At 40.0% G+C, this 18,075-nt stretch overlaps 1 protein-coding gene across 4 annotated transcripts in view; it reads right to left on the bottom strand.

The window, feature by feature from the left end:
• The window catches only part of LOC136707684 (zinc finger protein 521), a 179,188-nt gene that overhangs the window by 14,850 nt on the left and 146,263 nt on the right, over positions 1-18,075 (bottom strand). For all 4 annotated transcript variants that reach the window (XM_066681899.1, XM_066681898.1, XM_066681897.1 and 1 more), the window contains one exon: positions 14,464-14,579. In XM_066681899.1, coding sequence (XP_066537996.1) covers positions 14,464-14,579 — 116 coding nt within the window. The remainder of the gene's footprint in view (positions 1-14,463; positions 14,580-18,075) is intronic.

The raw sequence follows: 18,075 nt of genomic DNA on the forward strand, positions 1-18,075 counted from the left end.
ATCATCAGAGACATCACCTTTAACACTATCAGTAACATCTTCAGAGACATCCCCTTTAACACTATCAGTAACATCTTCAGAGACATCCCCTTTAACACTATCAGTAACATCATCAGAGACATCACCTTTAACACTATCAGTAACATCAGAGACATCACCTTTAACACTATCAGTAACATCATCAGAGACATCCCCTTTAACACTATCAGTAACATCATCAGAGACATCACCTTTAACACTATCAGTAACATCTTCAGAGACATCCCCTTTAACACTATCAGTAACATCATCAGAGACATCCCCTTTAACACTATCAGTAACATCATCAGAGACATCACCTTTAACACTATCAGTAACATCATCAGAGACATCACCTTTAACACTATCAGTAACATCATCAGAGACATCCCCTTTAACACTATCAGTAACATCTTCAGAGACATCACCTTTAACACTATCAGTAACATCATCAGAGACATCACCTTTAACACTATCAGTAACATCATCAGAGACATCACCTTTAACACTATCAGTAACATCTTCAGAGACATCCCCTTTAACACTATCAGTAACATCTTCAGAGACATCCCCTTTAACACTATCAGTAACATCAGAGACATCACCTTTAACACTATCAGTAACATCTTCAGAGACATCCCCTTTAACACTATCAGTAACATCTTCAGAGACATCCCCTTTAACACTATCAGTAACATCTTCAGAGACATCCCCTTTAACACTATCAGTAACATCATCAGAGACATCACCTTTAACACTATCAGTAACATCAGAGACATCACCTTTAACACTATCAGTAACATCATCAGAGACATCCCCTTTAACACTATCAGTAACATCTTCAGAGACATCCCCTTTAACACTATCAGTAACATCATCAGAGACATCCCCTTTAACACTATCAGTAACATCATCAGAGACATCCCCTTTAACACTATCAGTAACATCATCAGAGACATCCCCTTTAACACTATCAGTAACATCATCAGAGACATCCCCTTTAACACTATCAGTAACATCATCAGAGACATCCCCTTTAACACTATCAGTAACATCTTCAGTGACATCATCAGAGACATCCCCTTTAACACTATCAGTAACATCATCAGAGACATCCCCTTTAACACTATCAGTAACATCATCAGAGACATCACCTTTAACACTATCAGTAACATCAGAGACATCACCTTTAACACTATCAGTAACATCTTCAGAGACATCCCCTTTAACACTATCAGTAACATCAACAGAGACATCACCTTTAACACTATCAGTAACATCATCAGGGACATCCCCTTTAACACTATCAGTAACATCAACAGAGACATCACCTTTAACACTATCAGTAACATCATCAGAGACATCACCTTTAACACTATCAGTAACATCATCAGAGACATCACCTTTAACACTATCAGTAACATCATCAGAGACATCCCCTTTAACACTATCAGTAACATCATCAGAGACATCCCCTTTAACACTATCAGTAACATCAGAGACATCACCTTTAACACTATCAGTAACATCATCAGAGACATCCCCTTTAACACTATCAGTAACATCATCAGAGACATCACCTTTAACACTATCAGTAACATCTTCAGAGACATCCCCTTTAACACTATCAGTAACATCATCAGAGACATCCCCTTTAACACTATCAGTAACATCATCAGAGACATCACCTTTAACACTATCAGTAACATCATCAGAGACATCACCTTTAACACTATCAGTAACATCATCAGAGACATCCCCTTTAACACTATCAGTAACATCTTCAGAGACATCCCCTTTAACACTATCAGTAACATCATCAGAGACATCACCTTTAACACTATCAGTAACATCATCAGAGACATCACCTTTAACACTATCAGTAACATCTTCAGAGACATCCCCTTTAACACTATCAGTAACATCTTCAGAGACATCCCCTTTAACACTATCAGTAACATCATCAGAGACATCACCTTTAACACTATCAGTAACATCAGAGACATCACCTTTAACACTATCAGTAACATCTTCAGAGACATCCCCTTTAACACTATCAGTAACATCTTCAGAGACATCCCCTTTAACACTATCAGTAACATCATCAGAGACATCCCCTTTAACACTATCAGTAACATCTTCAGAGACATCCCCTTTAACACTATCAGTAACATCATCAGAGACATCACCTTTAACACTATCAGTAACATCAGAGACATCACCTTTAACACTATCAGTAACATCATCAGAGACATCCCCTTTAACACTATCAGTAACATCTTCAGAGACATCCCCTTTAACACTATCAGTAACATCATCAGAGACATCCCCTTTAACACTATCAGTAACATCATCAGAGACATCCCCTTTAACACTATCAGTAACATCATCAGAGACATCCCCTTTAACACTATCAGTAACATCATCAGAGACATCCCCTTTAACACTATCAGTAACATCATCAGAGACATCCCCTTTAACACTATCAGTAACATCATCAGAGACATCCCCTTTAACACTATCAGTAACATCATCAGAGACATCCCCTTTAACACTATCAGTAACATCATCAGAGACATCCCCTTTAACACTATCAGTAACATCATCAGAGACATCCCCTTTAACACTATCAGTAACATCATCAGAGACATCCCCTTTAACACTATCAGTAACATCATCAGAGACATCCCCTTTAACACTATCAGTAACATCATCATTAACCTCATCTGTTGCAGTGTCCTGTGTCTTTAGAGCAGAGGTGTTCACAACAGTTTGTGGACTGTGTCCTGGGCTGTGGGTCGTTTGCTTCTGGGCTGAAACAACTGTCATCTTCCGCACGAGGAAGCAGCAGCACAGATCTTCCACTCCTCATAACCTGAGGCTGTTGTACGTGTCAATGTTGAATCTGGCTGGAGACGTGTGGACCCTGCTCTTCTGAACTATTCAAAATTAGCAGAACAACAGCGGTAACAGCTTCATTGTTCAAAACCCATGAGCTCTTGTAATTGTCTGAAAAGTGCAATCACAGAAAGGTGTGAGAGCACATGGGAAGGTCTGGTCAGTGTAAATCTGAGTGTGACAAGTTAAAATCTGAGCAAGCACCACCCGGTTCATGGTCTTAAAAAAAGAACCCATTCTTCAGAGTCTGTTTTTCATTTAATTGTTCTTGAAATGAGCAGAGGAATTTCGCAAGCCATTGGCAAGCTGTTCAGCTGTTAATGAGATCATCTTTTCTAACTGATTACCACAAGCAGCACATGAGGTCTTTTTCTGACCCCTTTTGCCTTTTTAACCATCTTTTAACAGAGAACAACATAACTGTATTTACTTCATTTTCCTCCAATAAGAATCGCTATATTAATGAAATGACAATGTAGTGGAGATCACTTAAGACCAGAGAGTCCAGTAAACGTCTGCTACTTTAACTGGCATCATTACACAGCTCAACACGCTTGGAGTAGAACTCCAACTACCTGCATTGGCTAGTGTCCAGCTGAGGGATGGAAGGTGTGAGAAGACTCCCCAGACAGAGCCGGGCCTATTGTGCTCTCCCGGATTCAAGAAGAACTCTTCCAAGACTTCTGTTGATAATGATCCATGTGAGGCACTTCGTTGGACTGCTGCACATGTTCAAACACATATTCACATCCAGTAGCTTGACACAGTCAAGTCCACTAGCTGTAACTGAGCCTGACCCCAGCACCAGAAATGAGTTATGAACCGCAGTGTCAGCAAGCCAAGTGGACTCACTCACTCCAGGAGCCAAAACAGACTGCCTCTACTGTATACATCCCCTGCACTGGACAGTATCCAGGTCCACTGCTGCTCTGGTTTGGCTCCAGCAAAAACAGGAATATGTGAATAAATCTATAATAGCAACAAGCAGAAGGCACTCTCTGTGGTAAAAAGTTATCAAGCCGACTGCAGCTTTGACCTCAGCCTCTGTTTAACTACAACCAGCTCCATCTCCTTGGAAACTGGGTGTCTTGTGTATATAGTGGGCATTCCTGAATGATAATGTGTGTGTGTGTAGAAGTCCAGAATTATATAATTATTATTATATAATTATTTAAAAAAAAAAAATATATATAATCATTATTATTATCATTATTAATTATTGTTAATTAGCACAAGCGATACTTTTTAATCCTCTTTGGGGAAATTGAGTCTCTGCATTTATCCCATTAATGGACACACTTCTCACACACACTGAACTTAATATAACACACACACACAAACAGTAGGGGCAGAAAGCACACACACCGGAGCAGTAGGCAGATGAAAAAGGAATTCTCCTTCCTCAAAATGTCATATTTAAAAAAAAAATAATAATAATAATTAATATAAAAATGGACAACATTTAATATATGATTTGTTCCCAAACGTGAGCAGTTACTGTTTACTTTTATTGTTAAATTGCAGTTGTGGAGGTTGATATCCATTAACGTATTCCACAGTAAAAATGTAAGAACATGATAGGGTTAGGGTTATGGACCCTGAACGAAACCACTTTAAATCTTGGGTTTTTACTGCTTAAAAATGGTTGCTTCCAGCAACAGCAGAAACCCCAGTATCTGGCTCTTTCTTTACTCAGATGCTGCTGACCAGTGATGTATGGCATCCACGAAGCAGGAATGCTTTCAAAATGCTTGTGTAATGTTTGTCCTGTGTTTTCCTTTGAACTGTTTTGTATGTGGCTCTACAGAGGGAGCTGATGTGATGACACGGCTGACGCTAGGACAGTTTTGAGGAATGACTGGAGAGGCAAACAGCCATCCTTTAACAGCTTTGTTGCTCCAAATGACACTCATTACCCTGTCGAAGGAGCGCAAGCAAACGCTCCAGCAAACTCACAGCCCAGCCGCCCCGCTGCTCCACAGAGGAAGCAAAACAACTGCACAACTGCTGTGTTATTATGGGGCCTCATTAAGGGAGAAAGATAGGGGGAGGCAGAAAGACAGAGAGGGAGAGAGAGAGAGAAAGAATGAGACAGAGAGAAAGACATCACAGAGAGGGTCCAGGCCAAGAGAAGTTCCACCATGTTGCGGCCCCCTCAATCAAGGCATGGCGGATAAAGCCCCCTCAGATGTCAGATTCAATGAATCGGACAGGAAAAATACAAATAAAAGTAAAGCATCCAACGTAATCAAAGAGTAGTCAGTGGCGAGAGACGCAACAAAAGCCAAGGAGGGATCTGAAACACAGCAAGCCATCATAGAAGAATGTCAGAAATGGACTCAAAAAAAAAGGGGATATGAAGCTATGGAAAGTGAGCGAAGGAAAGATATTGATTGGGAGCAAAAAAAAAAAAAAAAAAAGATGGAAAAGCATTGAGCTTTACACTTTGGAAAAAAAAGGGCAAAAACTTCAGCGGTGACCCCAGCAGACTAACACTTTCCGAAGAAAGTTCAGAATGTTCCAAAGCGAAAGATCAACCCACGGAGATACGACACAGAAAAGACATCACACCCTGCGGAAAGAACGAGGCTCGTCACTCAGAGACGTCCTGCTTTTCTGTAAAACAACAGAAACGACTAAATCTCCAATTACAGTGCTGGAAAAATATGCAAAATGTACAAAAAAGCAACGCAGCTTTTAGTAACTACTGATATCACAAAGCCTTGAGATGGGAGAAATAAAAGGGACCCGATTCCGAGGTGATGGCAACGCAGAAGTCTTTCACTCTCACATACACACCCCAAAAAAAAATGAAGGCTAGGACTTAAGAACCCAATTAAATGCTTTCTTTAGGGAGCAATGGAGGGAGGGGGAGGACTCTTCCTGGGCCGTGAGCCCTGGGCTACATCCTCTAATTAGACGGAGGGAGAGAGGGAGGGAAGAAAGGAGGGAGGATCTCTGCCTGTCACTGGAAGGGAGATGGGGTCCATGGGACTCTGTAAAAAAAATCATCAGCGTCCCACAACATGCTGCATCCAACTGCCTCGGCTCGCTGCTGCAAAGAACACTGCAACTTCACAAAAAGCAGCCATGCAGCCATTGGCTCAAACCGGTCCATACACAGGCTAATGCACTGCTAGACTAACTCAACTAACACTGTCTCAAAGTCAGAGGATGGGAGATTACATTAACTGAATTAGAACTGTCTCAAAGTAAGGCGATGGTAAAGTAAATTACTCAACTGCCTCAAAGTCAGAGGTTTGTAGACTACATTAAATCAACTAGAACTATCTAAAAGTCAAAGGTGTGTAAACTATGGTAACTCACTTAGAATTGTCTCAAAGTAAGGCGATGGTAAAGTAAATTACTCAACTGCCTCAAAGTCAGATTTGTGTAGATAACATTAAATCAACTAGAACTGTCTAAGATTTAACGGTTTTAGACTAGGTTAACTTAATTAGAACTGTCTCAAAGTCAGAGGTGTGTAAACTATGGTAACTCACTTAGAACTGTCTCAAAGTAAGAGGTGTGTAAACTATGGTAACTCACTTAGAATTGTCTCAAAGATTCAGAGAAATGTCAGAGATTTGTGGACTACATTTACTCAACTAAAACAGTCTCAAAGTCAGAGGTTTGTAGACTACATTAAATCAAGTAGAACTATCTCAAAGTCAGAGGTTTGTAAATTACATTAAATCTACTGGAACTGTCTCAAAGTCAAAGGTTTTTACACTAGTTTAACTCAATTAGAACTATCTCTAAGTCAGAGGTTTGTGGGCGATATTTACTCAACTAAAACTGTCTCAAAGTCAGAGGTTTGTAGACTACATTAGATCAACTAGAACTGTCTCAAAGTCAAAGGTTTTTAGACTAGGTTAACTTAATTAGAACTGTCTCAAAGTCAGAGGTTTGTAAACTACGTTAAATCAACTAGAACTGTCTCAAAGTCAAAGGTGTGTAGACTATATTTACTCAACTAAAACAGTCTCAAAGTCAGAGGTTTGTAAACTACATTAAATCAAGTAGAACTATCTCAAAGTCAGAGGTTTGTAAACTACGTTAAATCAACTAGAACTGTCTCAAAGTCAAAGGTGTGTAGACTACATTACTCAACTAAAACTGTCTCAAAGTCAGAGGTTTGTGGACTATATTTACTCAACTAAAACTGTCTCAAAGTCAGAGGTTTGTAAACTACATTAAATCAAGTAGAACTATCTCAAAGTCAGAGGTTTGTAAACTACGTTAAATCAACTAGAACTCAAAGTCAAAAGTTTTAAAACTAGGTTAACACAATTAGAACTGTCTCAAAGTCAGAGGTGTGTAGACTACGTTACTCAACTAGAACTGTCTCAATGTTAGAGGTTTGTAGACTATATTAACTTAACTAGAACTGTCTCAGTATCTAAGGATAGCAGTAGCTCAACTATTTTCTGAACTTAGAGGTTAATAAGTGCATTCTCAAAGACACAGGGTAGTGAGTAGATAGTTGGTAAACTATCTCAACTAGTGCTTTCTCCAAGTCAAAATCACATGACTAGCACTTTCTTAGAATCTGAAGATGGTACATTAATGTAGCTCAACTATTTCACATAGTCAGAAGTTGGTAGACTACATTAACTAGAACTGTCACACTGTCAGTGATTAGTAGATTAACAACCAATATTTAAACTAAGACTTTTTCAGTGTCAGTCCTAAGTAGCAGTTTATAACACAGAGGACTTCTTATGAGCTCAGATCTACAGAATTCTACTTGACTATACTGTACGCTTAACTTCATAAAATACCTTCATTTTGTAACTACTGGCCTAGTAGAGCTTTATAAATATATTATTACATGCATACGCATCTATTACGAAATCCCAATATAGGTAGCCTTGAAATGTAGTATGTGTTTATGCTAAACATGCCATAATTTACATGTTAAACCTGCCATCATTTGCATATGATCCCTTAGGAGTGATTCTGATTAATTCCTATCACAGTAACGTCACAGTGAATGTAGATTGTAGGAGACAGTTTCACAACGTTGTGTGTTCTTTTAGAGTTCTGCAGTTGGGTAAATTAGCGGTGCCTTGAAGCACTTGAAATATTTACTGTTAATTTAGCATTAATGGCATTCCCTCATGAAAGTTTATGAAAAGTTTACAGGAAATAGCACAGAAGTGTCAGAGATCAAACAAGGTGATAGATTTGAGGCGCCGCCGCTGTTTGTTTGGATTGAACTTCCCAGAGCGCTCTGGGAGCAAAGGAAAACAGAACGAGAGAGAGGGAAATAGAGGGAAAGAGAGAGCGATGGGGAGAGAGGGAGAGAGAGCTAGCTCAAAGGCTTCAGGGAGTTTTTGTCACGGCTCCCACCAGACGATGTGTTTGCATACACACATCAGACCCAGCAAGAAGCAGGAACAAAGACAGCAGTCTTCATGGACACACACACACACACACACACACACACGCGCACATACGTACACATGCAAACATACATAATCCTCCCAGGACCCTGGCTTTGTCAGGCTGTCTAATTCCAATCTACCTGCACAAAAACGTTACTCTTGTGGAACATGGAGGAGCTCTTCATCTCAGCCTTTCATTTCATATGTTTTCTCTTCATCTGCCTGTTTACTGCACTTTAGCACCATTACAACAACCTTAAATGTTAACAAGGTTACCACAACAAGAAAATAATCTTAGGCTTTTATTTTCTTCCTCCCTCTGTCTCTCACTCTCTCTCTCCTTCCTTGGTAGAACTTTGACTGCACCATTTTCAGTGGAAGAAACAAAATATCATAATTTATAATGGAAGTTAACAGAAAAAAATAATATATAAAGGTGTTTTGGGGCATTTATCACAGAATAATGACACAATGAGGGCTGGAGAAAATTTTAATTATTTAAAAATTCAAATATAAACTATGGAATGCAACTTAGAACAGAACCATGTAAACAAATTAATGTATTAATTTATTTCAATTAATGTATTTATTATTTAATACTTATTGCTCTTTACATTATGTTCTTTATGCTCTTAACAGTTATTGTTTTACTAAATCTAAACCAGGGTCGCAGTGGGTCCAGAGCCTACCTGGAATCATTGGGTGCAAGGCGGGAATACAACCTGGAGGGGGCGCCAGTCCTTCACAGGGCAACACACACCACACACTATATATATAGGTTTTCTCCTGTGTAATGTTTTACATAAAATAAATATAAATCATAAGAAATGTTATGAATATCTGGAGGGCTCCTTGTCATTTATGTAATAACACAGTAAAAAAAAATCTATATATTGTAACATTAATTACTGACACAACAGACACCAGTACAGTAGTGAATTAACAGTATAAACAGCACATTTAATTTACAGCTTGATACAGTAAATTTAATAGTGTTTGCTTTCCAGAGCAACACTCCAAACTTTATACTGACTCCTAAGATTCCAGAACCTAGTCTTTGAGCTGTTAACGCGACTGAATTAAAGATTGGGGGGGGGGGGGGGGGGGTCTACAGATGGAGGTAGGGTGTAATTAAAGAAATCATCACAGAAAGAGTGGGGCAGGCCACAGAAGGACTAAAGGCAGATGTGAGTGTAGAGGAAGGAAGTGGAGGTGGAGGACACTCCTGTCTCTCATTAAGAGTGTTGTATGTGTGTGTGTCGCACCACTTTGAAGACACTCTTTAAAAAAAAGAAGCCCAATTAAGGTGAGGGTCCTGCAGGCAGAAGCTGTGGCTGATGCTCCTCTATCAAAACCCTGCGAGACTTTCATCCCCCAGCACCTCTCCCTCTCTCTTTCTCTCTCTCCGTCTGATGAGCTGCTCCAACACGCCAACAAGTGCACTTTCTAATGAGGCGTGAAGTTGGCGTGTTAAGAATAGTGTTTAAAAGACACTGGACTCGATCTTAACATCCCTCATTAGCTACTCTGTGATTTCCACTGGCCCATTTTTAGAAGTTAGAAGCCGGCACTTGCCATCGGAAGAGTCCTCAAGAGGGAGCATACACCCTAAAATGGATGAGCTCGACTATCCTTTAAGGTGGACACAGTGGATTAATCTCAACAGACAAGCATCACATATAAGTCTGGAGACATGAAACACATGACACGTGAACTTAAAGTAACCATGCCTAATGCCAAGTGTTGGCTAGAAGGGATGAAACACTCTCCCCCCTGGAGCAGGGAAACTATTATCTGAAGTGAGCACCATTCAGGACCACTTCGGGATGAGTGGGAATAACACTGGTGATCAAAAACTAAAAGAACCGACATTAGTACCGCAGTTTAACAAAGTTCTCAGGGCCAAATGCAAATAAATCCTCACAGAAATGTTCCAGCATCTACTTTAAATCTCTTCCTGTTTCTACCATCCGTTTTAGAAGAAATGCTGAGAGAACGTATGTCCAGCGGAAGTGTGCACTTATGTTCACTCAACTCTTATTTATCCAGGCGTCTAATGCAGTTGGGTTGCCATGTCCTTTCTGATGATGAAAAATGTGCTTACGTTTCTACAAAGCAAGTCTGAACCCACATCACCACAATCATAAACTATATTCTGCTTACAGAAACATAACCGAGTGAATTCCACCTTGTAATTGTACATTCTTGTGTAAAGCCAGCTTTTATCAGCTTTTATTATGCACATCTAATAAATATTTGATCATCTCATGCATCTGTTTATTGCTGCCTGTATTGTCTTCCCAAATATGCTGCAAGAAACTGACTGAGAGAGAGAGAGAGAGAGAGAGAGAGAGAGAGAGGTTCATAATTTCATGACTCATGGTTTGTATCATTATGATGTTTTAGGAGGTGATTCAAAACAACTGGAAGAAGAAGAACAACAACAACACCTTATTTGATTTGATCTTTTGCATTTTTAAATGCTCATACTGTAACATTTATGAGTGAATTCTTAAGACATGTCTATGTTTTAAATGTTCAATATAATTATATTGAATATTTATAAATATTAAATATTTTTTGGTAAAAACAAAATGGCGGATCGACAAAATATCAATGTTATAGAGAAAAGGCTGGGGATTTTCATCGTACGGTGTGTTGCTACGTCATAGTTTGGCAAACCTGTAGCAGACACATAGTGAACTTGCTCACTGGAAATCTTAAGTCTTCAGACTAATGCCGTTTATCTGTGTTTTTTTAAATGGAAAATGGAAAACAACATTCACCATGTTCAACATTTAATGTTAAATAATTAACTTAAAGCTAATAATATCCAACTTTGTTTTCCTAAATTACACCACACAGCAATTACGGCCAGCAGCAACACCCCTGACTCCTTCCACTCTACCACGCTGCAGTAGAGCTACACTCTTGGCCCTTTAAATGAGCGAAGTGTGGGGGTCTAACTGGAGGGGGTCAGTGAGGGTCCAGCCAGTCAGAGACCACCTCTGCTGGACTCCCAGGCCAGATCCCGCACATGCCCAAGAGTCGGTCAATCACAATGTATGTGTGTGTGTTCCTGGGAGGGCTGATTAGGCCTCTGCTTTCCCATCATCCTCCCAGACAGGCCACTGGAAATTGGCCGGCTCCTGGCAGGGCGCGGGTTCACCAGGCTTTAGATGGGGGGAGTTTGGAGGGGGGTACCTGTCACAGTTCTCCTGCAAATGAATAAAATATCTCTTCCCCCATTCCCTCCATCCCTCTTTCTTGCCCTCCCTCTGCCCATCTCCCCTCTCCTGTGCTCGGCTGGAGCTCGACCCTTGACCTCTCTGACTGGAGTGAGGGATGATAAGGAGAAGCTGCAGGAGAGGGTGGGAGAGAGAGAGAGAGGAGAGAAAAAAGCAAATCTCTGGCTGAAAGCCTGCAGGCTGAGATGGTCAGTGGATCTGACAGATTGATCTAAGCTTCATCTGGACATACTGATATGTGGCAACTCTGACAAGATGAGAAAGTGATGTCCAACACACACCGCGCTTCACTTCGTACCACTCACACAACACAATACAGAGTAAAGGAAGACGAAGGTGATTTTCCTCATAAAGCTGCATCCTTTTGAACGTTCAGGGGTTGAATGTATTACACATTCATTACGTGGTAGTTACAAAGTAAACACTAACAAATTTATTGCAATTACTAAACAGGTAGCTTTGAGATTAATGACTGAATAATAAGGCTTCTGACTAAAATGAAGCTATAGTGCTTATTGCCATTTTGCTGTACAATTAAAATAAATCTACATAAATACATAATTAATCATGCACTTCGTTTCATAATGGCTCACATTTACATTTGAATGACGTGTACACAGCATTGTAAAAGTAGGTGATTCATCTCAATGAGCTGGATTAGTTATTTGAAGGCTCTAATATTAAAAGGTTGCTCACACTCACGCAGTTCTAAAGGCGTTCTAAAAGACGTTCCTCTATGGTTTCTCTCACAGAATCCTTTGCCGAGAGAAATGCAGTATTGGAAAGGCATTAATGAGGGCCTAAAAAGGTTCAAACAGACACCCCTTCAACCCAGAGCTGTAATGTCAAAGCGCATTTTGTAATGATGCACAAAATATGAACACCGACAGTGACATGGTGCGGCAATGCATTTATGGGGTTCATTATTATTATATACAGTGTTTTAAACTGTACACAAGGCTTGTGTGGGTGTGTATGTGTGTCGTCTGTAGAGTGTGTGTGTGTGGGTGTTTGTGTTTCCAATGCATTTACCCATGGGGCACAATCTGGGAACAATTTTCAGGTGAAATATAATAACAATTTTTCCCCGAGCGCAATCCTCTGCTCCTTTCATAACCCTCCCTGATCCAGAACAAAGAGCCAAAGGTCTTTCATGTCTGCTCTTGTCTCGACAAAAAGCCTGTAAAACAACTAAAGCATGCATGAAACGACACCACGGGGAGACCCACATCACTCCATCCCAGAGAGTCATGAAAAAAAAAAAAAAAAAAAAAAAAAAAAACTGGGGAAAACATCCCCCAGGTTAAAGAAAGGTTGTTTACAGATAATCGCTACGTTTGTCTCCACTGAAAAAAAAAAAAAAGCCCCACGTCTAGGATTAGCTAGACGACAATCAAAACAAGCACAAGGCATACACTCTGCTAGCACAGGGGCTTCTTATTTACTGTCTCCATGACAACTGGCCGTGTCGGCATGTCACATTGGGTTTATTTGGCCAGTGCAGACCTAGGGCGGCTTTGGAGATAATGATCGTGCTCACCTTCCTTCAGGCCAGCAGCAGACACTGGACACTGCTGTCTGAATCCCGGTATGGAAATGGGTTGATTACAAATGAAAGGCCTGGCACAGTGTGTGCGTCTGCTGTAAACAGTGCTAATGCCCACGCGTAAAAATAGTTCTGTACCCGATTCAAATGTGTACATCATTTCCACAAAATAACACATTTGCAATTACTGTGTAAAAGTCAGATATCACTTCGTTTACAGCTAGGTCCCAAAGTGAATTCGTACATATTTGACTCATTCTCAGGCTTGTACAATGTACATCACCCTCTGTGGCATGCTCGTACATATCATTGATTTATTAACAGCCTTTTATTTTTGTAATACTTCTTCTTAAATAATTGCATTTCACTGCTTCTTTTGATACTGTAACGCACTTTGAATTCCTTTGTGTATGAATGGCGCTCTATAAATAAACTTGTTTTGCCTTGCCTTTAATTCCCCTTCAACTAGATTACAGACATGTGTTTCTTCCCTAAAACAGCACCAGCTGTGGACTGGAGACCACTGGCACGATCTTAAAATAAATGACATGGATCACAAAGGGTACATGTGTATGATTTGTTGGAGATTTTGTCATTAACTCCTTCAATTAATACAATAAATACTTCCTTTACTCATCATGTAAATGTTAGACTTTATAGCCTTTTTCCTAATTACCGCTTCCATTCTTTTTAGGAGACTTGTGCTCTTATTAAAGATATTTTCCCACACCTCGGAAGTTCAGTTTTAGAAATTAGCTGCCATTTTTCTGCCTCTTACTTTTGAAGTTAACTCCATGTCTTACAGAAACTCTTCAGTTCATTAAACTTTACTTAAGCTGTCAAATGTCCAATTTGGGCGTTCTAGTGCAACAGCTTCCACAGTGTTACATTCCGTCAGTTTGCCCAGTACCCGTGCTGATGAATGCATTTTATTCGTATGTTACATAATTTGAACAAGTAGCGTATTACGTTTTCCAGTGTATAAATAGTGATGTGACTAATGAGGAGTGTAGGTCTGACTCACTACTCCGTGGAAGTGGTGGAGCCATTCTTTCTGATGCTAAAAATCACCCACATGTTGCAAAAAAACCCAAAAAAACCACCTGATAATGCAGATAAAATCCTTATTCTTGCCACACTGCACTGTATGTATACCCACATACACAGCCTTTTTTGGGTCTAGAGACACAAGACCTTCAGAATTACAGTGTCCAAGTGTTAGAACAGTACACTACTACTATAATACTAACAAACTCATATATATATATATATATATATATATATATATGAGTTTGTTAGTATTATAGTACAAAGCATCAGGGAAAGGGTTCTTTACACCTGAAAGCTGAAGTCCAGCACTCACCTGAAGCTCAGTCTGGAAGAAGAACTTCTGAGGGCACTGTGTGCAGTCGTAGATTTTATCCTCCTGACCGTGAGCTGAGAAGATGTGCTGCTGGAGCTTACTGGCCTGGACAAATACTGCAGACACAGAAAGAGACAGAATTTTACTCTGGGTGTTTTTCAACACAGGCGTTTATTATACACTATATCATACAGTATAGGAAATGAAAGGTTCTCATAAGGAGCTTGTCCCCTCTTTGCTGTAATAACAGTTTCCACTCTTCTTTGAAGGCTTTACAACAGATGTTTGAATACAGCAGTGAGGATGTGTTTGCACGAAGCCATGAGAACATCAGTGAGGTCAGGATTATGTATGACTAGTTCTGGGCCATTGATGCATGTTCACAGCCCAGTACTGGGGGGGGGGGGGTCTTTATACCTCTAGCCCAAGTTTAGAATTGATTATGTTGACCTTTAGCTCATATGCAGCTGCTAAAGCTAACTATGACTTCATTAGCACTAATCTGTAATCATATCACCAAAAGAAAAAAAATATCTACAACAGATTATAAGGAGGCTGTGGACTGTGGGATGTATATTGAATGAAGTAATTTCTAAAGTGATTATTGTCTTCTGTGTGTGGTGTATAAAGCCAACTGGTAAATCTCAGTCTGTGAGTTTTGCTTTAACTGGATATTTGACCAGTGGGGACCTGATTCCAGTGAACAAGCCAAATACACACCCAGATAGTGGTGCTCAAAGATTGTTCCAGCATTTATTTTATGGCCATTCACATGCATAGACATTAAACATTTCAATCCTGGAGACGAAGTCTGGACACGTATATTTACATGCACACAATTCTGGACATAGCCCCCTCCAGGGTGTATTCCTGCCTTGAGCCCAATGACTCCAGGTAGGCTCTGGACCCGCCGCGACCCTGAACTGGATAAGCGCTTACAGATAATGAATGAATGAATGAATGAATTCTGGCCATAAAATATGTTAAAATCTTATAAGTTTAATGTATATTTTCCACTACATTTCTTTGCTCTTAAAAAACCTATATATGGTTTGCAATTATTAAGTCAATGTTTATTATCTAGTCTCTAATTAACAGCCACACAACTCCATTTATAATTATTAAAAGGAAGAGTATTTGATTGCCAATATTCTCTGGTTTTTAATAGTTTGGAATCACTTGTCATGTTAAAAAATTACGTTATTATTATTATTATTATTATTAATTTATTTTGTTTCAGTTTTGCATTATTAATTGAAAATCTATTAGGTGGACAGAGAAGATACAGTTGTATGAAAAAGATGGAACCTGGGTCAAGTGACATGTTTTGCTGATTTCCTAAGACAAAAGAAGTGATCATATTTTCAATATTCCATATATAAAAAAAGAATATGATATTTGATTATCCATTCAGAGTTCTGAGACATTCTGTAAATGTACTTCACTGTACCTTCATTCTCAATGGTCTACATCTTTCTCAGTAATTAAAGAACCATTCCCAGTTCTGCACATTATTCACAGCTTCCTACTAATGTGTTATTGGTGACAGGAGTACCATCCTAACAGAATCCGTTCAAACACTTATCTGCAACATGTTTAAGCCGTGTCCACACCTGGCATTAAGAGTAAACAATATTTTGGGTGATCCAGTCACAAGGGAATTTGACTCCTAAATTCCACTGAAAGAAGAGCTGGATAGGCATCGTGTCCTGTGAAATCTCACTCACATTCCCGTATGACTGTGTGGGCCGCTATAGGCCAACTTGTGAATGAATGGGAAATGAGTAACAGGTGGGTAATATAGCAGTGAAGTAGCTGATATGGGCCATAGTTCTGTGGACGTTAGGACATTTTACTGTTAACACTACAGATTTGATATGGCCTTCTGTGTCCCGAAAGTGGGTCAAATGATCAGACTGCAATGGGTGTTAACTAACGCAGTCTTAAATGTGAAACACTTGATGGACCTGGCTTACAAATGGCCTTACAATTTTGAACACATTTAAACTTGTGCACTTTTCATTCATTCATTCATTATCTGTTACCTCTTATCCAGGTCAGGGTCGCGGTGGGTCCAGAGCCTACCTGGAATCATTGGCGCCAGTCCTTCACAGGGCAATACACACACACACTCACACCTACGGACACTTTTGAGTCACCAATCCACCTACCAACGTGTGTTTTTGGACTGTGGGAGGAAACCGGAGCACCCGGAGGAAACCCATGCAGACACAGGGAGAACACACCACAATCCTCACAGACAGTCCCCCGGAGGAAACCCACACAGACACGGGGAGAACACACCAAACTCCTCACAGACAGTCACCCGGAGCGGAACTTTAATCCACAACCTCCAGGTCCCTGGAGCTGTGTGACTACGACATTATCTGGTGTGCCACCATGTCGCCCACTTGTGCACTTTACCAACTATGTGAGTTGTTTAATGCAGCACCTAGGTCCTGGATGAACATTATTTCTTTTCACCATGTATAGCTTCAATGACAATAAAATCCACTTATTGTCCACTCATTACTTTAAACAAAATGCCCCACAAAGGATGTTATTTAAAGGCACTATTCCATATATACTGAATATATATTGAATATAAAAGACAACTACACTCAAATATTAGTCGCCTTAACTGAATGGTTGAAATCGGTTCATTTAAGAGAGGAACAGACAAAATTCTAGAAAACCCTACAACAAAAAAACCATAAACACACTGTAAGAGAACCACAGCTTTACACTCAAGTTATCAGATGGTGAAACAGCACAAACAGAAATGGAGAGCTTTGTGATTAATAATCAAAAAGTCGTCAGGAACCTAAATTTATCCACACACAGGAATACGCGGCCTTGTCCTGATTGCATCCAGGTTGCATAAAATAAAAGCATTTTGTGTAACCCACATTCCCTCTCTGTGTCTCTGAGGCAAAGGGGGAACCAATTGCACCTCTAAATGCAGTGGTCAGGGGAAAATAAAACAGAAAAGGAAATATGGGGAAAAAAAAAAAACAGTGACAAATACCAAGGTGGAATGGTCCAAATCTGGGCCACTGCAAGCATCACAACACCGTGATACACAAGTGAGAGAAGCTAAAAATATGCCTGGCATTTTAGCACCAGCAAACAGCTAGTAGCTTTGTACGGGATGGTCAAGCCAAGCCTCGTGGAAATCTGCGCGCCGCTGCTGCTGCCGGTCAGGGGAATAACCCAGCGCTTTATTTAGCAGGCCCCCTGCCACTGAGGGGACAAACAAGGCAGAAAAATAAACAACCGCAGAAATTGGCATTGCCTCAAGTGCAAAAACATAGTCTCCATTAGTCTACATCGCTAATTATATTGACAATATAAATATTCATGCAGAGGCACTATTTATTTATGCATAGCCTGAATACAGTCACTCTGATGCAGATGCACAACTTTGGGATGCCACTTTAAAAATACATACTGTGTGCGCCTGTGTGCTTTTAATTAAGCCATAGTAAGTAGCTCTGAATGAATGTGAGTGTGTGTATGTGTGTGTGTGTGTATGTGTCTGTGCACCCTAATTCTCCAAGGTCTACTTCAAACATGCCGTTTGTTATGGTGGGCCCATGTGTCTATGAGCGG

This window comes from Hoplias malabaricus, chromosome 9, assembly GCF_029633855.1.
Source record: "Hoplias malabaricus isolate fHopMal1 chromosome 9, fHopMal1.hap1, whole genome shotgun sequence".
Taxonomy (NCBI): domain Eukaryota; kingdom Metazoa; phylum Chordata; class Actinopteri; order Characiformes; family Erythrinidae; genus Hoplias; species Hoplias malabaricus.